Below are 24,794 nucleotides of genomic sequence, written 5' to 3' on the forward strand. Positions count from 1 at the left end.
AACAGAGGGAAAGCTCTCAAAGAAGTCTATCGAAACAGCAAGCTTTCTCTAATCCCTCTTTATTCTAGTGCCTTCCCTCTATTAATTAGTTTCTATTAATTCTGTAGGGATCTATCTCACTTTGTATTTGTTGTCTCCTCTATTAGACTGTAAGCTCTTTGAGAGCAGGGACTATCTTTTGTCTCTTTTTAAGCACTTTGTACAGTGCTTAGCACTGATTATTATTGATTGATTGGTTACCAGGCTAGGGAAGTAAGAAAACTGTGTAAGGAGCCATGTCTACTCTGTAGTAGCATTACATAGCCCTTCTAGTTATACCCAGAGCCCCAGTCTCTTCCCCCATAAAATTGAGATAGTAAAAATTTACATTATCAACCATAAAGTATTATTGTGAAGAAAGTGCTTTGACACCTTAAAGCGCTACATAAATGGGAGATTTTTTTTTAAGATGATTCTGATCTGGACTCTGAAAGGCTCATTTAAAAAAAAAAGTATTAATGTGTTTTTGTTTTTACATTAATCATTTTGGGATATATCCTCTCTACTACCCTTCACCGCCAACTCAGTGACAATTCCTGGTAAAAAAGAAATGCAATGAACAAACCTACATAATGACTGTCTGAAGATGTGTACGCAACGGTTCTGCACACATGGTTCCCTATCTCTCTTCAAGGGGGGGATGTATATTCCCTCATTTCTTATTGGGCCCAAGAAAGGTCCAGAGAATACAAAATAAACTTCTTCTTGACCCCCTTTCACATGGGAGTTAGTAACTACAATAGAGTGTATTTCAATTTATTTGTTTCTTTGGGAAGGGAGAACTTACTTCCAAATGACTTGGCTTCATTCTGTTAGTGTTTCCACTCCTAGTATATCTTGGGAGGTATTTGCCTCCATCTGCCCTTCCCATCTACAGACACTGTATGGCACAGTGGTCTCAGGGTGGTGCTCAGCTATCCCCTCTTTGTTGGCATTAAGCAAAGTTGGCCTTACCAAGGCTCTTCCCCAACTCTCATTGATTGTCTTCATCACATTCCTGTTGAGAAAGCAGGAAGAGAGATAGATAGGGGGTCCACACTGTAGTTACCCAGTGTTTCAGAAATGGCCTGTAGACCCCTGGAGTCTTGGTTTTACTAGTTTGTCTTCTGCCTTCCCTCCTGAAAACAGTTTCCTTTGCCTCTTTATCTTGCCCATCCAGACCATTAACTTCATTGAAATCACCCTGGTTGGCCTCACCCCTTCCGGTCCCTGGCCAGCCTTTTCTTAAGGCTTTAGGGAATAGCTTCTGAGGGTGGGTGGTGGAGTGCCTGCTTCTTGGAGGGAGGGGTGAGACACACACTTTTACAGAAACAGATCCGTTGTCAATAAATGGCTGCAGGCCAGAAAGGGACCAACCTCCTAAGTGAGAGAATGAAGGCAAGCTATCCTGGCCGGTCTAGGGGTAGCTGCTATGTTGTTTCTGGCCCCTGCCTCTGCCTTCAGTCATTTCTTTACCACCTTCCCTGAGAGGTCTGTCTCCTTTTTTGGGAACCGTGTCATGTCAGCACAGGGGACGCCTATCTGATTCCAGCTGGGCTGGAGCTAGGGCCTCCTTGTCCATGGGCATAGGGGTTGGACAGGGAATGACCTTTGGAGATGTTGGTGATTCTGTGACATAATCTGAGGGCAGGAACCAGATGGCAAATACCAGGCTTTACCCTGTACTGTAAGGAGAGCAACATGTCTGAGCAAGAAGGACACGTGTGAGGTGGAAGAATTGGGTGTCTCCCTTCTGTAACATTCCTGGCCTCTCCTGGGGAGGGGGTTGGGAGGGAGAGAAAAGGAGAGAGGGAAAGTGTGAGTTAGTTTGTGTGTGTTTTCAGATAGTGGCCAGGGCCTCCTGTTTTCCCTCCATAGAGATTTTTTTTTGGGGGGGGGCCCAATGAGGGTTAAGTGACTTGCCCAAGGTCATACAGCTGGTGTCAAGTGTCTGAGGTGGGATTTGAACTCAGGTCCTTCTGAATCCAAGGCCAGTGCTTTATCCACTGTGCCACCTAGCTGCCTTTAGTTTTTTTTTTGTTTGTTTGTTTTTTAAAAATCTGTTCTAGATTCTAAGTTCACATTTAGGCCAGGAATTTCATAACCATACCCCAAAAGTTTCATTAGATGTGGTTGGCTTGTGTGACCTGACTCCTGACTCCTTGTGACTCACTTTACTCCTTCCGGTATTCCTATGTGCTGGGGAGTGGGAGGGGTGTCGTGTGAATTGATATATTGAGGGAAGGGGCAATAGAGTGGGATAGAGTTCTTTGGATTAGGAAACAAGTCTGATGTGTGGGGCTGGAGCCAGGTTAGGGCTAAGCCTCCTGGGAAGGGTAGAGAGGGGTGGGGTTTTTCTGAGAAGTGTCCATTCTGAGTAGCTCTTTCCAGTTCCACCCTGGCTGGCCATCATTTTTTTGGCGAGGAGGTGGGCAGCTTGCCTGGATGGCTTGGCTGTTTCTTTTGCTTCCTCTCATATGCTTTCTTTCTAAATACTAGGAGCAGAGCCCTTGTTTAGCAGATTCTGGAACAGTAACTTCTTGTACCAAACTTCTGTGGGGCTTCCTCTTTCCTACTCAGAATCCAGGGCTCCAAAGAGTCACTGACTCTCCAGGCTGGTTTGGAGATCTCATCAATGTCTTTTGGGAGCATCAATCACCCCAGATCCTTACTCTAGGTTCGAGAATATAGACAGATCTCTGAGAGCAAAACTTTGCTTTTATTCCTTAGAAGTCAGTTCTTGGGGCAGCTAGGTAGAGCAGTGGATAGAATACTGGCCCTGGATTCAGGAGGATCTGAGTTCAAATCCAGCCTCAAACACTTAACACTTACTAGCTGTGTGACCTTGGGCAGGGTCACACAGCTAGTGTAAAGTGTCTGACTGCCTCAAAAAAAAAAAGACAAAACAAAAAAAGAAGTTAGTTCTTCCTGCTGTCCAATCTGCCCACTTCTGCGGCAGTCAGAGCGCACCTGCTTCTCTGCCAAGATAAGAGATCGTAGATTATCAGAACTGGAAGGGCCCTTTGAGATGCACTGACCTGACCAGCCTTCCCTCATCCCACCTCTACCCTGGCCTTCTATCAACTCAGGAGCCTAATGCCCAGAGAAGTAACCATGTAAGAGGTTAAGATTGCATAAAAAAGGGGCAGCTAGGTGGTGCAGTGGGTAGAGCACTGGCCCTGGATTCAGGAGGGCCTGAGTTCAAATTCAGCCTCAGACACTTGACATTTACTAGCTGTGTGACCCTGGGCAAGTCACTTAACCCCAATCGCCTCACCAAAACCAAACCAAAACAAACAAACAAAAAGATTGCATAAAAAAGCACAGATGTCCTGAAGTCTTTCTTGCTCCTTACATTGTTGAAGATGAAAAAAAAATAAATGCTGTACTCTGAATTTTGGGCCCATGTCTTCCAGAAGCAATTTTTTTCTTTTTGGTGGGGCAATGAGGGTTAAGTGACTTGCCCAGGGTCACACAGCTAGTGTAAAGTGTCTGACACTGGATTTGAACTCAGGTCCTCCTGAATCCAAGGCTAGTGCTTTATCCACTGCGCCATCTAGCTGCCCCCAGAAGCAATTTTTGTTAATTTATTCTAAATTCAATTACTCTTAGCTTAAAGAAGTGTCCAAACATACATAGTCCTCCTGTGCTCTCAGATTCTCTCCCATGCTTTCTCTTCCCCAAGATAGTTTGTTAATATTTATAGAAATTTGACCAGGGTAAAGGTCATGCAATATGTTAAAGCACAGTTTTGAGTTAGCATTCCAGAATAGTCACTTTTCAACTGTTTCTAGGAGTTTGGCTGAGAAATTGAGGAGAGATATTGGAGGATAACGTGAGGGAATGGTGTAGGGTGTAGTGAAAGAAGGATGTTTGTAGGCATCAGGGAAGGCACCTGTGGTGAGGAAGAGATGGAAGATTAAAGAGGGCTGATTGAGAGGGGGATCTGCCGGAGAGAGAATGGGATCAAGGGATTGATCTTCACAAGGAGGAAAGGCCCCTTCATTGGAGGATAGAGGAAAGAAAATGTGTTGGAGAGTGGTGGTGGGGGCATTTTCAAGGAGAAGGGGGGAAAAATGGCCTCTATTTTCTCACTAAAGTGTTAGAGGGGAGAGCCTCAGCTGAGAAGGTTTAAGGGAAGGGTTGGGGGGGATATTTGAGAAAAGAAGAGAATTTTATAAACCATCTTTGTGGGGAACGGGATAGAGTTGGATTAATTCTGGCAGAGGAAAATGATTGCCTTGTTGTAGTGAGGGTCCAGTGAAAGTCACATGTGAATAAGGATCAGAAAAGGTGGCCGTAATCCCGGGTTGGGGTTTAGTGGGGAACGGTCTTATTGAAGTTCCTTCTTTCTGAGCCTGTGGACTTCCTTTCTGGGGGCAGCATGATGTAATGAAAAGGGCATTGGGCTGCCATCAACTTGTCATGTGATCTTGAGTAAGATTAAGTTAAATGTTAAGTAAGAAAGAGGAAGTTCTCCGGGCCTCGGTTTCCTTCCATGTCAAATGAGGGAGTTGGACAATGTGATCTCTGGGGTCTGTTCCAGCCCTAGCATCCCATGATTTATGATTCTCTCTTGACTGGCTCAACAGCTTTCATCTTCTCACAGTCACTAGGACATTGTGGAATTGTGAAGAAGTTGGCATGGTGAAACTTTCCCATGGGGCTTTGCTCCTGTGTTATTTATTGTCCCACCCTCAGTATTGTTGCAGCAACTTCTCCGAAGAACAAATTGGTTTCTTTGGCAGTGTCACCAAACATATAGATTTGCTGTTGGATTTTAAGATTTACAGGTGATAGGTCATTTAGGGCAATTCCCTCCTAACCCTCCCTCATTCCTGAGAAGAGAAAAATGAAGTCAGACAAGTGAAGTCATTTGCCAGAGATCACCCAGGGAGGGGTAAAATTAGGATTTTAGAATTCGGAGTCTTCTGTGGATTCCCTGTGCTCTTCCTCCATTCTCTTTCCTGGACATTTCATTCATAACTGCCTCTGATAAGGAACTGATAGCCTAGGATTAGAGCCTGGTTTTTCTCCATTCCTAGTTCCCAGCCCTGGGTCTCCACTCCTCTCTCCAGTCGTTGCTTCTTAGGTTCCTGTTTTTCCAAACCAGAAAAGTGAGAGGAATAGGGAGGGGTTGAAGGGACCCTACTATGAGTCAGCAGCTGGGACTCAAGCAGGAGCAGAAACCTGTCCACCCAGAGGCTAGATCAAGAACCTGAAAAGACTGCAGAAGTCATTCACTCCAAACTTCTGATTTTGGGGGTAAAGAAACTGAGGTTCAGAGAGATGAAGAAATTTGCTCGGGATTTGAACCCAGGTCCTTTGTTTCCAAATCTACTGCTTCTTTCACCATCTTGATTTCCCTCTGTAATATCCCTGACAAATGGTTATCTCTGTCCACCCTTCTTCAACAACCCAAAGATCTCCAGGGATGGGGGTCCCACTAACTCCACTGAGACATTAGAAATCTAAATAAAATGGATCCCAAATTGAGCTTACCATTTTACCCTAAAACGTGCTCATTTGTCTAATTTCACTATTTCTCTTCATGGCATTATTGACTCTACAAAGAACTCAGTAAGACCATCCAAGTTCTTTGAATAGACCATGACTTCATTAAAAAGGGCAACCCCCCCCCCCCAAAAAAAAAAACAACATTGGAAAGTTGGCTCAGGGATTAAGAAAAGACTGAAAGACTAGCTAAAGGCCACGCATCTATGAACCAATGGGTTTTAGCTTTTTTTTTTTTTTTTTGGCATACTGGGCTCCTTTGGCTGTCTGGAGAAGCCCATGGACAGAATAATGTAGTGCACAAAATAAAGTAAACTTGAAATACAATTATAAAAATATTTTTAAAAAGTTAATGGAGAGTTCAAATCCAGCCTCAGACACTTGACACTTACTAGCTGTGTGACCCTGGGCAAGTCAACCCGCACTACCCTGCAAAAAAAAAAAAGCTTTAAAAAAAAAGTTAATGGAGGGGGCAGCTAGGTGGCTCAGTGGATAAAGCACTGGCCCTGAATTCAGAAGGACCTGAGTTCAAATGTGACCTCAGACACTTGACACGTAATAGTTGTGTGACCCTGGGCAAGACACTTAACCCTCATTACCCTGCACTCCCTCCCCCCCCCCCAAAAAAAATCAAAAGTTAATGGATCCAGGTTAAGGACTACTGCTATAGAGTAATAACAACAACAATAATGGTAAGCATTTATATAGTGCTTTAAGGTTGGCAAAGTGCTTTACAAACATCTCATTTTATCACAATTAGCCTGGGATGTAGGGGCTATTATTGACTCTGTTTCACAGATCAGGAAGCTGAGACAGAGGTTAAGTGACTTGCCCAGGTTCACACTGTAAGTGTCTGAAGTGGGATTTGAACTCTGGTCTTCCTTATTCCAAGTCCAGCACTGAAATACCTAGCTACTTAGTCGTGAACATTTTCTTCAAGAAGAAAGGGAATCAGAGTCACATGGTCTTAAGAGTATCAAACATTACCACCAGAAATAAAATTGAATCTATGTTAACAGGAAATAACTAAAGTGGTAGATATTTCCAGTTCAGCTTGTTAGAGCAGAGATCAAAATTGATACCAAATGCGAAGAATAAAAGTGATAAAGTATGACAAGGCATTAAAATATGACCTATTTAGACAGGCTGAGGATGCCCAGGGCAAGGCTTGTACCTGACTCCTCCCAGCATTCTGCTCTATGGGTCACTCCTCACTCTGTCAGTCACCATGGGCTTTCATTGGTATGTATAGAAGTTGGTTTGCTTTTGTCTTTGCAGAGAAAGAAGGCTGAATCAGCCTCTGGATAGGACAAAGGGCAGGCCTTAAGCATCAGACTCCTTCAGAAAATGTCTAGTCACAGAATGTTTGAGATGGAAAGGACCTCAGAGATTGGTCCAGCCCCCTCTTTTAACAATCAAACAAACACCTGGAAGACCTGAGGTGGGAGAGCATTTGTTTTGTCCAGAGGGACACATCTAGTTAAGGCCAGAGCTGGTAAGCCAGCTTTCTCTTGCCTGGAGGAGTCTCTGCATCAGTCGTTCCCTCCCCACATCAGTGGCTCATCTAACCAGCCACTTGTGTACCCCGACCCATAGCTTTGCTGGTAGCGGTTGTGATGTCCCTAGGGTGAAGTCTTTAGAGAGGAGTTAGATGTCTACTTTGTCATGCTCTTCTCCCTTGTGACACTGTCATTCATCTCCCTACCTGTCGGAATGTTCTCATTCTTCTTTGCTGGACCTTGGTCCATATCCCAAGGAACCCCGCAGGGCTTTAGCCTGCAACCTCTTCTTGTTACTTTCTCTTTGGGTGATCTTACCAGCTTCCCTCACTGAGCTGATAACTGGCAGATCCACACATCCAGATCTCCTCCTCCTCCTCCTCCTAAGATCCTGCCCTCTGTTACCCATGGACGTCTTCCCTTTGATATCCTGTAGGCCCATGGGATGCTCAACACGTCCAAAATGGAACTCATTTCCAACTTACCTATTTTTGTCAAGGGTACCGCTTTCCTTCCGATCATCCAGGTTTGCATCCTTGAAGAAGATAACCTTGAGTCCTCGTTCTAAAATCATCCACCTTATCTACTCAGTTGCCAAATCTTGGTTCTGGCCTCCCCATCCTCCATTTTCTCCATTACCTTTCTCCAAGACCTTCATCATCACCCTTGTTTACATTCTGGTTGCTTCTTTCCTGGTCTGTTTCACTAGTTCTGACTGTCTCTTGCCTTCTGTCTCTCCCCTCTCCAGTCCCTTTTCTACTTCCTGCCAAAGTGATAGTCCTAAAGCTCAGGTCTGATGGTCTCACTCCTTTGCTCAAGAAGCTTCAGTGGCTTCCTATTGTCTTCCATGGTAAAATACAAAATTGTCTGGCATTTAAAGCCCTTCACCATTTGGCTTCACTCTCTCCATCTTGTCTGTTTTCACATTATGCCCCTCCCAAAGTCTGCATCCCAGCCAAACTGTCTTATACATAATATATCATCTCCTGACCCCACACCTTTGCATGGACTGTCTTGCAGTGCTCTTTCCACATCCACTTCCTAGCTGTTTTTAGGCTAGACTCAACTACTCTACCTGCCCTGAAATGACCTTTTAAAAAATGAAGCTGTATGTATGTATATAGTGATTATAGTATGATTGTACGCAAATATTTGTTTTATTTTTATTTTATTAATTTATTTAGGAGGCAATCAGAGTTAAGTGACTTTCCCATGGTCATTTAACCAGTAAGTGTCTTGAGGTCTGATTTGAACTCAGAGCCAGTGTTTTATCCACTGCACCACCTAGCTGCCCCCCTTGTACACTCATTTTTAGAAATGTGCTTATTAGCATACATGTTGTTTCCTCTTGGAGGAATGGAAGGACCTTTTTTTGGTCTTTGTATCCTTTCTGCTTCCAAAAGTTCATGACACGTTGTTGCTGTTTAGTCATTTTTCAGTCCTGTCTAGCCACAGAAATACATATACGCACCAAAATTCAACATTTATCTATGTAGACACACACTTACAAGCACACTCATGAATATGATGTTATTCAGTCACATCTGACTCTTTGTAACCCCATTTGGGGCTTTCTTGGCAGAGATACTGGAGTGGTTTGCCATTTCCTTCTCATTTAACAGATGCGAAAACTGAGGTAAATAGGGTTAAGTGACTTGTCCAGGGTCACAGAGGTATTAAGTGTCTGAGGCCAGATTTGAACTTAAGAAGATGAGTCTTCTTGACTCCAGACCCAGCATGCAATTCACTGTGCCACCTAGCTGCCCCCTGACACATTGTAGGTATTTAGTGTATATTAAATTTAATTGAATAGAAAAATTGGATTGTTGGGAACTACTGGGACTAGGAGAATGTGGAGTAGGAAACTGATAATTCCGTTTAGGACTCCCTATGAGTCATCTAAGGCTGCTTTGTATTTTGTTATGTTTCCCTGATCCAATTGAAATGCAAGAATAACCCCCCCTTTATTAAGATAATTAAGGCCTGTGGCTTTTGGGGTAGGAGGACTGGAGGAGAGATACTGGCAGAGATCTAGGTGACAAAAGCTATCTGAAAAGATTTTTTTTTTTTGGTGAGGCAATTGGGGTTAAGTGACTTGCCCTGGGTCACACAGCTAGTAAGTGTCAAGTGTCTGAGGCCGGATTTGAACTCAGGTCCTCCTGACTCCAGGGCCGGTGCTCTATCCACTGCGCCACCTAGCTGCCCCCAGATCTATTTTTTTGTTGTTTTGGTTTGGTTTTGCAAGGCAATGGGGGTTAAGTGACTTGTTCAGGGTCACACAGCTAGTAAGTGTCAAGTGTCTGAGGCCAGATTTGAACTCCGGTACTCCTGACTCCAGGGCCGGTGCTCTATCCACTGCTCCACCTAGCCGCCCCCCAGATCTATTTTTAAAAAGATAATTACAAATCCCCAGGGCTCCAGTGGCCACTCACCCACATCCAGACAATAAGGTCTCTGGTGATTTCAGGAAACCTTAGAGATAATCTAGAGACTTTAAGATGATCTAGTCCAGCCCTCACACTTTGCAGGTGAAGAAACTCTTAGGCCCTTGCTCAAAGAAATACAGTTTTCTGACTCCAGATATTCTCTCTCCTTTTTCTTTCATTTTCCTTTCTCCACTAATCCAGACAAAGGAATGGGGGAGGGAGGAACACAGGTCTGAGTGCAATGGATCTTGTCCAGATCTCCAGGAGGTGGAGATTTCATGGGCTTCTTAGAGGGAATAAAGGAGAACAAGCATTTATATATGTATAGCACATTACTATATGTGTGTAAATGATTTTTACAAAAACTATCTAAACTTTTACAAAAATGGATCCTCACAACAACCCTAGGAGTTGGTAGGTACCCATTTTATTAAATTACTAACGAAATTATCCTCATTTTCCCATAGAGGAAACTGAGGCAGAGGTTAAGTGACTTGCCCAGGGTCACACAGCTACTAAGTATCTGAGGTCAGATTTGAATTTGGGTCTTTCTGACTCCATGAGCAGTGCCCTATCCCCTGGACCACCAGTTGCTTAAATAAATCTTTTAAAGTACTTCTAGTTTGTGAATACTTACAGGCCTTTTTTTGCTCTACCAAATGAAACAAAAACATTTCTACAAACACTCAGTTAATGACAATTTATTTGTTTGTTTTGTTTTTTTTTTGCGGGGCAATGAGGGCTAAGTGACTTGCCCAAAGTCACAGGGCTAATGAGTGTCAAGTGTCTGAGGTTGGATTTGAACTCAGGTCCTCCTAAATCCAGGGCCAGTGCTTTATCCACTGCACTACCTAGCTGCCCCTGTCCATTCATTTTACAAAGTTCGTTCCACCCTCTTGGTCTGTCTGTCATGGGGAAAATGGGGTAGGGGGTTTGGGATAGGGGTAGGGGTTAGGGGTTTGGGGTCCTTAGGAATTCCTCTTTAAAGAATTATACCCTCTTGCACACAAAAGCAATTAGAATAAGATAGTAGTTTATTTCGGGGGAAGGGAAACCAAGAGAAATCCTTAGACTTCTCATGGGGAGAGAGGCATCGAACAAAGCATGTGGCTCTGAGATACCAATCTCCTCGAGCAAGAGACTGGCAGGTACTTTTATAGAGGACTGATGGTGGTGGGGGGTGGTGGTGACCATCCGACTGTGGAAAAGTTCCCTTACTGAGGGAGGACCATCCCCCACTGGTGGTGGCTGGAGGAATTGGGTGAGAGGTGGCTACAGATCAGTCAAGCCATCTCCTCAGAACACAAAGAAAGCAGCCACACCTAAATTTATCTCCCCAGGGGCAAGGGAGACTAGAATGAAGGGTGGGGGTCATGGAGCTAGCTCAGTCTGATCTGGCTCCACTTATCTCTCTAGGCGTCTGTCCTCTGGTTTAGTTTCTCAAGGAGAAGATTCTTTGATGTGCCCCAGAGAACTTCTGGGGTGCCCTGGGCCCATAACATGTTCATTCTGTGTCACTGTAAAAAAAAATGCTTATGTATTTAGGAATTTCTGTGGGTGCAGATGCCATAGTTTCCCTTCCTTCTCTTTTCCTGGTCTTGTATCAGGAAGTCCTTCCCCTTGTTTCATCCTAGTGCCTGCCTGCTCTAACTCTGGTTTTATGTTCTCAGTAGAGGAGAACAGCTTACTCCTGATGATAGTACCCATTCGGAGACTCAAAGACTGTTATTCAACCCCTTCCCTTCCCTGAATCATGCCAATTGCTGTAAGTTAGGAGAGAAGAGATGAGAACTCATTTTTTACCAAGAGACTTCATGGATACCTGGAAGAAAAATTTTTAATATCAGCTGAACACCTTACATACTCTCTCTTTTTTTTTTTTTTTTGCTGGGCACTGAGGGTTAAGTGACTTGCCCAGGGTCACACAGCCAGTAAGTGTCAAGTGTCTGAGGTCAGATTTGAACTCAGGACCTCCTGAATCCAGCCTGGCGCTTTATCCACTGCACCACCTAGCTGCCCCCATTTATTACTTTAAAAAAAAATTTTTTTTTAAGAAGAGAATGCAAGGAGATTTTATTTATATATATCTCCAAAAGTTTTTCACAAGATCAGAGATCTCAAGCTTGTCTAGTCTAGCCACCCCTCCCATTTTACAGATGAGGGAACTATGTCCTCTTAAGTGACTTGCCCACCCAAAGTCACAAAGGTAGCAGCAAATGGCTAGGATTTGAAGCCAGATCCAAGAGATCCAGAGATGGGATTTGAACCCAGTTCCAAGGACTTCAAATTCAAGACTCTTTTCATTGTACCACGCTATTCTGAGGTCCCGCCTATACATTGCAGAGCTCTATTAAACCCATGCACCACCATCAGAACGGCTGAGCAGGGCAGGCATTGGTGTATGGGACTCCTCAAAGTAATTCCTATTAGGGCTGATCTCTGGAGTGACTCAGGGACTTTTCAGGCCTCTTCCTGGTCCCTTACCCCATTTACATAGCAAGGGTGTGGGTTGTGTGTGTGGAGGGATCAAGACACAGGCAAGAACATTTTTTTCTGATGGAGGTGGCCTTGAGAAACAATCCAGGAGCCCAGGACTTCATCCTAGTAACTTTTTCTCTACTCCAACCCCCAGGCCTTTTCCCAGCTCTGGTAATCAAATGTCTCACCTACTGAGAAGGTGATTACTAACTTCCTGCAAGTTCTCAGTTCTTTCCTCCATCCTAGTCAAATCAAATCCTGGGGTGGGGGCTAGTGCACCACATAAGCACTGTTGTGGACCATGGGGAGATGAGGCATGAGCATGGCTTCCTGTTGTCTTTTCCAGGGTGCTCATGCGTGGTCACATAGCTTGGTTATAGAGTTGCAGTGACTATGACTTCCTTGTCAGAGAAAGAGAGGGAGAGGGAGAGGGAGAGGGAGAGGGAGAGAGAGAGAGGGAGGGAGGGAGGGAAGGAGGGAGGGAGAGGGAGAGGGAGAGGGAGAGGGAGAAGGAGAGGGAGAAAAAAGAAAGAAATGAGAGGATCCTGTAATCTAAACATCTGGGCTTCAGACTAGCTTGGGGATCATCTAGTTTCTAATTAGTCCCCACTGTTGCCGAATTGTATTCCTGAAGCATAGTTTTGACTGTTACTCCCTTGCTCTAGGAGCTTAGATGGCTCCCTGTTGCTTCTATGATAAGATACACACTCATATGTTTGGTTCTCTAGGTATCCTAAGTACAGCCCTAAGTAAAACAATTAGTTCTGTACCCCACACAAGTGCCTACTGACATACCCAAATTCAGGAGTGATGGGAAGGAATGTCTGCCCAACCTCAGCTTAGCTCAAGCTCATCATTATTAAAATTACGCATGGAAACAGACACCCCCCACTACCTCCAGTCCCACCCCCACATGCCTGTCAGTTGACTCACATCTGTTATTTGAAGAAATCAGAAAGTCTTGTCCCAGCCCTGCCCTTCCTCTCCCCATGTGCCAGAATCTCTCACCTACCCCCCACCCCCCTCAGTTGCTTTTCTTTCTGCCAGCTGCCACTTCACTTCAGTGCCCCTCCATTCCCTTCTTTCATGCCCCCTCCCCAACTGGGGCCTCTCCAACCCTGAGCCTGGGCGACTGTTTTCTGAAAGCTTCTCCTTCTCTTCTTTCTGCTGGGCTAAGAGCCCTGGCCCCACCCCCGGCCTGGCTCCCAGCCCTGCAGTTCTCTGCCAGCTGCTGTGGGGGCTGGGCTGACCCCTTCAATGGGCCCCAGCTATCTCTGGGATTCACTGCTTCCCTGGGCCGGAAGAAACTGTGACTTCACTGTGGCCATCCCCCAGCTTTCAGAAAGCCTTACCCAAAAACTTTGTGGCATTTGATTTTTTTTTCGATCATCTATATAGACTCGGTGACTATGGTCTCACATCACTGATGTTCAGGAATTTTCCATGCTTCACCTAAATCCTTCCTCTTGCTATCCTTCCTGCCCAGCCCAGAAAACTGCTTGGTACAATGAGTGGGGCAGGCCCAGAGAGCTTGGCAAGGAGGAAGGAGGAGTTTGGGAGAAAAGGGTGAGGCTGGGGGGCAGAGGGTTTGGGACCTGTGGGAAGGTATACGAGAATAAGGCTTAAAGTCCCAGGGAATACTTGGGTATGGGGAGGGCCTGTGGGGTAATGAGGAGAAAGATGCTGGGGAAAACACTGAGCCACAGAGCCCAGAAAGGATAGAGAGAGAGAGAGAGAGAGAGAGAGAGTGTGTGTGTGTGTGTGTGTGTGTGTGTGTGTGTGTGTGTGAGAGAGAGAGAGAGAGATTTAAAGGTCCCGTCTACACATAAAGACAAAATTGTGAGGAGTCTGGAATGTCCTGTTGGTTGGAAAGACAACACTAGAAGAAAAGTATAGTGAGGAAAAAAACAAACTAGGTGGGGTTGGATACTAATGATTTCTGTCATTGTCTCTCTCCACTGTAGGTACCTCAATCTTGAGCAACTATGTCAAACCCCAGTGCTCCACCTCCATATGAAGATCGAAACCCCCTTTATCCTCCTCCTCCAGCAGGAGGATACCCTGGGGGTTACCCAGCCTACCCCCAGCCAGGCTTCGGACACCCAGCTGGGTATCCTCAGCCTATGCCTCCCATCCATCCAATGCCCATGAACTTTGGTAAGCTGATCTTGGGGTATGGGAGGGTTGAGTAAGGGAACAGTGAATGTCTCCATCTGCATCTGTGGCTTCCTTCAGACTTTCATATGTATCTTTGGTCTTTCCTTTTTTCTTCCCTCTCCTCTTTCCCCATCTTCCTTTCTCTTTTCCCTCCTTTTCCCTCCAGCGCCCTTCCTTTCTAGCTTAGAGCTTTGACTTTGTGGGCAGGTACCCCTCCCCACAATCCTTCTCCTGTGCTCATTTGGGCAGCTGTCTACATATTCTTTGTAAAGGTTGCAGCCTCTTTACTTCAGATAAACAAATGTCTGTTATACACCTGTTATGATTATACATTAGCAGTCTGTAGTTAGAATGTGATAAGTACATAGAAGATCAGAAAGAAAAAACACGAGAAATTCTAGGAGACTGAAGGATCATGTTTGCTAGGGGCCAGAGATTCAAAAAAGTGGCAGGGGTAGCTGAGCTGGGTCATGAAGGGAGAGAAAAATTTTGGCAGAGTTCGAGATGGGTTGAGACTATTTCAAGAATAAGTGCTTGGTGACACTAGCTGTGTGACCCTGGGCAAGTCACCTAACCCCAATTGCCTCACCAAAAAAAAAAAAGTGCTTGTCGGGTAGCTAGGTGGCACAGTGGATAAAGCACCGGCCCTGGATTCAGGAGGATCTGAGTTCAAATGCGGCCTCAGACACTTGACACTTACTAGCTGTGTGACCCTGGGTAAGTCACTTAACCCTCATTGCCCCACAGGAAAAAAAAAGAATAAATGCTTGGGTCATCTGATACATACATGTGGCTACTTACTCCATGAAGCTTTCTGAGACTAAACAGAGGAAAGATGATCACCAGCCTCCCTTAGATGCTCCCATCCCTTCCCTCAAGACTGTACTCCACAATGTACCTACTTTTGACTTATGTACAACACATAACTATTTTTTTTTAATTTTAAATTTTCATTTTTTTTTCAGGGAAACAGGGGTTAAGTGACTTTCCCAGGGTAAAGTGTCAAGTGTCTGAGGTTGGATTTGAACTCAGGTCCTCCTGAATCCAGGGCCAGTGCTCTATCCACTGTGCCACCTAGCTGCCCCCCAACATATAACTCTAAGAAGACTGATGTAAAAAACGAGAACTTATACCTCTTTGGTGGGGTGGAAAGGAGCCAATAGCCCAACACTTAAGTTGTAGCTTGATGGTCCTGGGCCTTCACATTTTCCAAGCCTCAGTTTCTTCATCAATAAAACTGGGATAAGAATTCAATTTAATAAGTATTTATTAAGTGCTTATTGTTTCTAAGACACTGGGCTTGCTTAGGATAATAAGATAAAGAAGAACTTTTCCCAGCCCTCTGGGAATTTGCATTCTTTTTAACTGGACTAGCTGGGGGTTGTGAGAGGCTTTGTCTAACTGTAATCTCTATATTTGGGAGATATATATTCTTATTCAAAGTTATCCTCCTGGGAAGCTGTTAAATCCCCCCCCCCCACTTTATTCTAATGGAACTCAGGCACCTCTGGGGTTGCATAACCTCCATCCTTTGAGGATAGATTACACTTTGGGAAACTAGTAGAAGCCACTTGGGTTCGAGTCTGGTAGATTCAGAAAATATGGGGTGGCTTACCAAGGACTGTACTAAGCTACTGGCAAAGGCCCCAAGCTCCTTTTCCCCCTCCCCCAAAATGGGGAAGTGGCTCCTCTTTCCAGATGACATGCCACTGGACAAAACATGCCTACAGATAAGTAGATAACAAAAATTCGTGTAAGGTAAATCCAAAGTGACTGCCAGTTTGGCACAGGCAGTAAGGAGTTGGTGTCTGTCAGTCAGGAAGAAATATAAGTTAGAGTCCCATCCAAGGCATAGTCTGGCTGTGTGATCCTGGCCATATCACTTGACCTATCTGTGTCCCAGTCCTAAAGCTGTAGATTACAGAGCAGGTAAAGATCTGCATTGGTAGAGAAAGACTAACTGTACCAGTGAAATCAGAGGTTCAGGTCTTTACTCCCCGCCCCCCCTAAAAAAGAAAGAAAGAAAGAAAGAAAGAAAGGCCCCTAAGTAATTTGGAGAGTAAAGCAGCAATAACTGCTGAGGGGAGTCTACTAGACTTGTATCCAAGAGATTTTCTTTTTTTAAAGGGGAAAGGACCTATATGTACAAAAATATTTATAGCATCTCTTTTTGAGGTGGCAGAGAATTGGCAATTGCGGGGATGTTCATCAACTGGGGTATGGCTGAACAAGTTTTGGTATATGGTTGTGACGGAATGCTATTGTGATATAAGAAATGATGAAGAGGGGCAGCTAGGTGGCGCAGTGGATAGAGCACCGGCCCTGGAGTCAGGAGGACCTGAGTTCAAATCTGGCCTCAGACACTTAACACTTTGCTAGCTGTGTGACCCTGGACAAGTCACTTAACCCCAATTGCCTCACCAAAAAAAAAAAAAATCTTTCGAAGTTGTTTTTGGGGCAACTAGGTGGAGCAGTGGATAAAGTGCCGACCCTGGATTCAGGAGTACCTGAGTTCAAATCTGGCCTCAGACACTTGACACTTACTAGCTGTGTGACCCTGGGCAAGTCACTTAACCCCCATTGCCCCACAAAACAAAAAAAAAAAACAAAAAAAGAAATGATGAAGAGAATGATTTGGGGGAAAACCTGGAAAGACTTACATGAACTGATGCTGAGTGAAGTGAGCAGAACCAAGAGAACATCGTACACAATAACAGCACTATTGTACAATGATCGACTGTGAATGATTTTAGCTATTCTTAGCAATACAGTGATCTAAAACAGTCGCATAGAACACAAGATGAAAAATGCTATCTACCTTCAGAGAAAGAACTGATGGAGTCTGAATACATATCAAAGCATATTATTTTGTGCTTTCTTTATTTTTTCATGTTCTTTTCTTTCTTTTTTTTGTCTGTTTTCTTTTACAACATGACTAATGTGGAAATATGTTTTGTATGATTATATATGTATAAACTACACCAAATTGCTTGCCTTCTCAATGAGAGGGGAGGGGAGGCAGTGAAGGGTATCAGGAAGTCTTTCTTCTCCCTACAGGAAATGGTACCTCAGATGAGCCTTGAAAGGGAGCTAGGGAGGAGATGGAATGGCATGTAAAAGGAAAAACAAGCAGGTCACTTTGGCTAGAATGTAAAGTGTATGAGGGGAAATATGATATCAACCTGGAAAGATGAACTGGAGGCAGATTGTGAATCCCAGATTGTTCAATCCCAGACAGTTAGTATTTTTTTTTTCTCATGGAGGTAAATAGGGAGCCACTGAAGATTCTTGAAGCTCCTTACAGGAACAACGTAGTCAGAACTCTGTGCTTTAGGAATAGCACTTTGGTAGCTGTGTGGAAATGGACAAGAAAGGAGAGAAACTAGAGGCAGGGAGACCAGTTAGGAGACGATTGCAATAGTCTGTCTGACTGAGAGGTTCTTGAATTAGGTCAGAGGCTTTGTTAGAAGGGGAAGGAGGCAAAAGAGATGTGGACATAGAATTGGCACTCAATCTGTAGCTTCAGGGTAGCCTAGGCTTAAACATGCTTTCTAATACAATATTAATAAATAGTCCTTTGAGCAAAACCCAGCATTTCTAGAGTGCTTTGAGATTTGTAAAGCCTTTTATAGACATTAATTTGTTTGTATGTCGCAACAGTCCTGTGAAGCCGATTCTGTAGGCACTATTATTCCCATTTTACTGATGAGGAAACTAATTCAGAGAGGTCATGTTCTAGGAGATGTCACATAGGCAGGAAGTGTAAGAAGTAGGAGATAGTAATAACTCACATTTCTGTAGCTCTTTTTAAAAGGTTTGCTAAGCACTTTGCAGATATTGCCTCATTTGATCCTCATAACAACCCAGGAAGAGAGATGCATTATTTATTATCCCAATTTTACAAATGGAGAAACTAAGCTGAACATGTTAAGGAATTTGCCTGGAGTTACATAGCTTAGTAAACACCTGAATTCTGGATCTGAACTCTGGTCTTCTGACTCCAGGTCTCTGCTCAATACACTGTGTTACCTTTAGTCCAAGTCTTTCCTGACCCCAGGTATGGTGTTTTTTCCACTGTGCCACACTTGTTCTTCAGATAGCTTGCACCATCTGTCCTTGGGCGGGCCTTGCCAGCACACTGATGAATGAATCCTCTAGCAGACAGGCTTTTATCTTCTCCCTTCCTCCCTGGCCCCACTTTCCTTCTGACATCTCTAGTTTCTGGGAGTGGAGGAGGCTCAGGAATCTGCAGTTTATTCTCAAATTGAATTCCATTGTGTTCTGGTTGTGTGAAGATCATTCAGGGACCTGAGCCTCCAATTTAATTGTCCTTGGTTGGATGCACTTAGAGACCTACCGCAGAGCAAAACATGAAATTGAGTGCATGTTGTTCCTATATGCAATAGAACTCTCTAATAGCATGGACAATCCTTCCAGTATGCCATTGCTATAAATTGGAATTCCCAAACATCTAGGAGACATCTTTAATTAGAATCATGTCAAAGTCCAATTCCTATCTTTATTATTTCTATCAAATCTAGAGTTAATAAAATTATGATTAGTGATTTTTGGTCAGCTCTGCTTTTATCTGAAAGCAGAATTCATATATCCCTTAGCTCCTTTTTTTGCGTCTTTTTTTTTTTTTTTGTGGGGCAATGGGGGTTAAGTGACTTGCCCACTCCTGAGTTCAAATCGGGCCTCAGACACTTAACACTAGCTGTGTGACCCTGGGCAAGTCACTTAACCCCATTGCCCTGTTTAAAAAAAAAGTGACTTGCCCAGGGTCACACAGCTAGTAAGTGTCAAGTGTCTGAGGTTGGATTTGAACTCAGGTATTCCTGAATCCAGGGCTGGTGCTTTATCCACTGCACCACCTAGCTGCCCCCTATCCCTTAGCTCCTTGTGTGAAAAAAAAATTATTCATAGACTAACTGATGTACAAATTTTCCAAAATCCATAGTCTTTTATAACTAATTTTGTGCTGAAACTTAACACTTTACTTTGGATAGATGTAAATAAATGGTAAAAAAGTTTTAATCTACATTCCTGAAGCGATCTTGTACATGTGTGTATTAAGAGTAGTTTTGGCTTCAGTACCTGATTCAGGCCCTCCATAGTTACCTATAAGTTGCTTGCTAATTTACTGTTGTCTTCTACACCTTCCTTCCAACTCTAGGGAGGAGTCTGAGCCATTTCTTACTATAATCAGACCCATTCTTCCAGCCTGGGTTTAAGACCCACTTTCTCCATAAAGCCTTCCTCAGTTTCTCTAACCTACAGTGATCTCCTTCCTCTTTGTAGTTTCCTTTACAGCACCAAGTGATGACCTCAAAAATTAGATTTAAATGGTTAATTATTTTCTAATTATTTTTAGGCAGGTCTCTAACTAGATTGTAAACTCCCTGAGGGGAAGGCTGTCTTATTTGCAATGTTGGGCACTTGGTGTAGAGGCTGTGGATCAATGAGATAATGTATGTAAAGCACTTGAAAAACCTTAAAAGACTGTTATTGTTATTAGATTAGGGGTGGGGTGGAGTTTTTGTTGTTGATTTTTATTTTTATTTTGGACTGGGATTATGGTGGTTTGAATTACTTGGCAGTGGAGCTTTCCCAGGCCTAGCCAGCACTTTTTGCATCAGTATTTAATGACAATTTCTCAAGATCCAGACAGGAAGTGTCCAGATGTTGAAGTGGGCTCAGTATCCATAGGGCTTTTAATTTGGCTAGGGAAGGTTGCGTGGTGGGGAGAACAGAAGGTGAGTAGTTGGGAATCTGTTCTGAGGGCATGTCTCAGCCCTTGGATGAGTTGAGGGATTGTCTCTACAGGCAGAGGTGAAGTCTATGGGGGAGAGGAGCCTGCAGTGAGTGACAGCTTTGGGACTGGAGAATGGGAAGACAAGAAGGTCCGACACCGCTTCATCCAGAAGGTAAGAAACTGGGTGAGGATAAGGCATATCTGTTTCCTCCTCGTGGGCCTGAAGGACCAAGGTCTGTATAAACCCAAGGGAGGAGCTCCTTATTCTTGCTCATTTGCATAAGATACCAGGTAATTTAATGCCAGCCTGCACCAAAAGTCCTGTTCCCTCTACCCCTGTTTCTATTATTCCCATCCTCCTGATCCTTGTGTCAAGAATCCAATCTAGAAAAAATGTTTGGCCTCCCCTGACATTTCTAGTCTTTCCCATAGTACATTCTCCAGGATAAAAACTATGTATTGGGGAAGGTCTTTGGGTCATAGGAGTGGCTTCTCTGTGGAGAGAGAGAGAGATGATCATCTCACCTCTGATCTGTGTTTCAGGTTTATACCATCATCTCAATCCAGTTGCTCATCACAGTTGCCATCATCGCTATTTTCACCTTTGTGTGAGTTTCTGAGGCTTCTTAGCCACTTTTCTTTTTCTTTTTTTTTTTCCAGGGCAATGGGGGTTAAGTGACTTGCCCAGGGTCACACAGCTAGTAAGTGTCTGAGGCTGGGTTTGAACTCAGGTCCTCCTGAATCCAAGGCTGGTGCCTTATCCACTGTACCACCTAGTTGCCCCCCTTAGCCACTTTTCTTACCCCTTACCCCCAGTTCTCAAGTTTCTGGGGATCCTGGCCTTGAGTAGGCTCCCTCTTGGGGAGGGAGGCAGAATCTCTCAGGAAGAGGGAGAGAGCCACTGAGGGTTGGGATTTGACTGAGACACCATGAGGGAAGTGGTTGCCTTTAGTATGTTGTCCAGGGCAGGGCTGTGCTGACTTTCTTCCTGGTCCTCTCCCTTTCTTTCACCACACAGGGAACCTGTTCGAGGCTTTGTGAGGAAGAACTATGCTATCTACTATGCTTCCTAGTGAGTATGCCTTCCTTCCTAGGTCAGCTGCTGGGGTGAGGGGAGGGGACAAGATCCATGGGGCAAAGATAGTGTGACTTAAAGTTTCTATCTACTGGTATGTCCCTTTCTTGTGGTTTCTTATCCATCTCCACCACCTGGCTGAGCCATTAGAGACTTTCTGAGTGGCTTTATACAAGTTGTTGGCAGGTCTTGTTCTTCAGTTCTGGGAGTAGATGGGAATATGGGGATGTTCCATCTCTAACGAAGAAGAGCTGGAGTGATGTTCAATGACAGTCTTTCAGCCCACTGAAAAATGGCCAACAGTCACATTTGGCATATCCTCATTGCGCCAACCCTACTTTCTCCACTCATGTGACCGAGGTTTTGAATATTTTCTGTTCCTCTGTCTCATTCCTCTGGCCACTGTTTTTCTACAAACTACTCCTTATTTTTCAAATAGCTTCTTGCATCTCAGCCCTGTGGGACGAATAAGGGCTAACCTATTGTGTTGGGGAAGTGGGCTGGAGGGGGATTAGATGGGAAAAACAGACTGCTCCTCACTTTTTCCTGTAGTGCTGTCTTCCTGGGCACATACCTGACCCTTGTCTGCTGCCAGGGACCCAGGTGAGTCCTGGGGGTTTGGGGGAAAGTATAGTTTGTGTGGTGGTGGGAGTGGAGGGTCAGGAAGGTAAGGGTGGCAGAGGGTAGGATCTCTGGAATACAAGGGGGCCTAAGGCAGAAAGGTAGGGGCTGGTGAACAGATAATCAGGTACCAAAAAATGAACCTTGCCCCCACCCCAGGCTTATCCCCTTGTGAACTATGGGAAACCTGCTTTTGTTGGGGAAGCTTGTACCTGATTCCTGACCCCTTTGCCTCTTCTATTCCAGGCGCCGCTTCCCATGGAACATCATCTTGTTGACCATCTTTGTGAGTCTAGAGAAATAGGGTGGGATGGGGAGGAGAGGCTGGGAAGGTTGGGCAGGAAGATGAAGGGATCAGGTTGACTTCTATGCAGTGCCCATTGGGAGAAGTGTTTTGAAAGGGGGAGGGTCTCCTGTACTTGCCACTAACCTTCTTAGATACCTCTTCTCACACTCCCTGAGGATTACTTAGTTGTGAGGATCTGGAGTGGTCATTTTTTTGTCCCCACCTCCTGCCTTATTCCCTTCTCACTCTCTCTTTTAGACCCTAGCAATGAGCTTCATGACTGGCTGCATAGCCAGGTATGTATGTTTGGGTGATAGCCCTTGGAAAGGATATGGTTGGGGGTGTTAGCTGGAGGATCATGACTCATGACCTGCCTCTAGACTGTGGAGAACAGCCCCTAGCCCCCCTAAATACCACTGGACTTCTCTCACTTTCCTGCCTCATACAGGGAGTCTTAACATTTCCAATATATTTCCTGTTGATTTTTTTTTTTCCTGTACTGGCCTGGTGGCCTGGGAGTGATTTACATGGTGGGTCAGTCTTGCTCACTCATCTCTCTTGTCCCACAGTATGTATAACACTAAAGCGGTCATCTTGGCCATGATCATCACCGCCATCGTCACCATTGCTGTCACCATATTCTGCTTCCAGACCAAGGTGAGGGCACTACACCCTCATCCCTCGGGCTCTAAGACGTACCTTTCCTTGAGCACATTCATTCCATTCCCCCAAGCCCCAGAGGTTGGAGAGTGAAGGACTTGGAGATCCAAGGGGATCCCATTTCTCTGTAGTCTTAAGATCTCCCTTCTCTCCCCCAAACCCAACCACTTAACTCTTCTTCATGTAAAACGGCCCAGCCCTTCATGGTGTGCTGCCATTCTCGTTCTGGGGCAGATAGGGAGGCTAAGGGAGCATTCAGTGCCAGGGTGGTCATTTAATAGCCTCCGCCTTTCTCCTTCCTTTGGCAGGTGGACTTCACATCCTGTGCTGGGCTTTTCTGTGTGCTCGGCATTGTCTTGACAGTGACTGGAATTATCACTGCCATTGTGATGGCCTTCAAATATGTGAGTGCTATGGATGAGCTCCCTTTCCCAAGAGCTAAGCATTCCTGGGCTCCAGAACAGGCCTTGGGCGTGGGTGGAACAGAATAAGGACCTGCCTGTTGGTTTTGAATTTCAGATATTATAAATAATCTGGAAGTTCGTATAACCAGTATATAGCTTGCCTTCTTAATCGGTGGGGGAAGAACTGGAGGGAGATAAGTCAGAACTCAAATTTTTAAAAGAATGTTAAAGTGGCGCAGTGGATAGAGCACCGATCCTGGATTCAGGAGTACCTGGGTTCAAATCCGACCTCAGACACTTGACATTTACTGGCTGTGACCCTGGGCAAGTCACTTAACCCCAATTGCCCAGCAAAAAAAAAAAAAGAATGTTAAAAATAAAGAAATCTTATCTTTTTTTTTTTTAAATCTGGAAGACTTAGGAAGGCATTCCAGACCCCATTCCTGCCTCCCCAAGCCTTCATCAATGGCTTGCAGAAGTTTCTTTTTTTTCCCTTAAAAAATTTTTTTTAATTAAATTTTTTGTTTTTTTTTTAGTATTTTATTTTCCCCAATTACATGTAAAAACAATTTACTTTTAATTTCTTTTTTTTTTGTTTTTCTTTCTTTTATTTTTTAAACTTTAAGTTCCAAATTCTCTACCTTTCCTTCTTTTCCCTCCCTCCCCATTTAGAAGACAAACAATTCAATATAGATTATACATATGTAGTCATGCAAAGCATATCCATACTAGTTATGTGAAAGAAAACAGACAACAAAAACTCAAGAAAAAAGAGAAAAAAATTAGGTTTCAATCTGTATTCAGTTCTTTTCATCCTAAGTCCTTCAGAGTTCTCTTGGATCATTGTATTGCTTAGAATAGCTGTCATTCCCAGCTGATTATCTTACAATATTGCTGTTACTTTGTACACAGTATATTTCTTTTCTTTTCTTTTCTTTTGGGGGCGGGGCAATGAGGGTTAAGTGACTTGCCTATGGTCACTCAGCTAGTAAGTATCAAGTGTCTGAGACTGCATTTGAACTCAGGTCCTTCTGAATCCAGGGCCAGTGCTTTTATCCACTGTGCTACCTAGCTGCCCCAGTACATTTTATTTTGCATCAGCTCATGTAACTCTTTCCAGGTTTTTCTGAGCAGCTCATCATTTCTTATACCATAGCAATATTCCAACATAATCACATCCTATCTGAGAGATTGTCTATGAACGTTTTTACAGTTTTCTGCATTCCTTCTATTCTTGGCTACATTGGTTTTATTTATACAAGAAATTTTTAATTAAGTTATTCATTTTACACTTCAGCAATGATCTTGCCTTATAATATAGCTTAAGGTATGATACTGCTGAATCTCCTTTTTTTACATCTTTTCCCTGTTTTTTAAAATTCCTGACCTTTTGTTCTTCCAAATGATCCTGTTATGATTTTTTCTAACTCAGATAATTTTTTAGTAATTTAATTGTGATGGCATTGAATAAATTAGGTAAAATTGTCATTTTTTTAACTTTATTAGCTTTGCCTACACAGGAACAATAAATATTTCTCCAATTATTTAGATCTGACTTAATTTGTATAAAAACTTATACTCTCGGATATTTTGCATTGTCTTAGTTATTTTAAGTGGTTTACAACAATTCTGAATGACATTGCTGACAGTGTAGTTTCCCCATTTTTCTCTTTTGATTAGTTTCTTGAAAAGCCATTAGTAAAGGTTTATTCCTTTGGATTTTAGACATAATCATGGTTTTTAAAAAATACAAAAGGGAAATTACCAGTAATACTGTAGTGGGAAATAACCTGGATTAAATCTGAGTTAGCTGAGATAAGATGTTGTCCTGGGAAAGAGCCAGAGCTTTGAGAAGGCAGGCTTGGGTTGGACAGGCTGCCTGAGGTCACGGGACTGTTGGG

General features: G+C 43.9%; 1 protein-coding gene across 3 annotated transcripts in view; it reads left to right on the plus strand.

Annotated features, from left to right (window-relative positions):
- TMBIM1 (transmembrane BAX inhibitor motif containing 1) overlaps positions 1–24,794 on the plus strand; it is an 80,296-nt gene that overhangs the window by 52,684 nt on the left and 2,818 nt on the right. For all 3 annotated transcript variants that reach the window (XM_043997690.1, XM_043997688.1, XM_043997689.1), the window contains exons 2-10: positions 13,900–14,092; positions 19,919–20,019; positions 20,391–20,455; positions 20,866–20,919; positions 21,475–21,525; positions 21,790–21,829; positions 22,088–22,125; positions 22,399–22,486; positions 22,798–22,893. In XM_043997690.1, the coding sequence (XP_043853625.1) occupies positions 13,921–14,092; positions 19,919–20,019; positions 20,391–20,455; positions 20,866–20,919; positions 21,475–21,525; positions 21,790–21,829; positions 22,088–22,125; positions 22,399–22,486; positions 22,798–22,893 (705 nt within the window). In that variant the 5' untranslated portion in view covers positions 13,900–13,920. The remainder of the gene's footprint in view (positions 1–13,899; positions 14,093–19,918; positions 20,020–20,390; positions 20,456–20,865; positions 20,920–21,474; positions 21,526–21,789; positions 21,830–22,087; positions 22,126–22,398; positions 22,487–22,797; positions 22,894–24,794) is intronic.

Source organism: Dromiciops gliroides, chromosome 3 (assembly GCF_019393635.1).
Source record: "Dromiciops gliroides isolate mDroGli1 chromosome 3, mDroGli1.pri, whole genome shotgun sequence".
NCBI classification, from domain to species: Eukaryota; Metazoa; Chordata; class Mammalia; order Microbiotheria; family Microbiotheriidae; genus Dromiciops; species Dromiciops gliroides.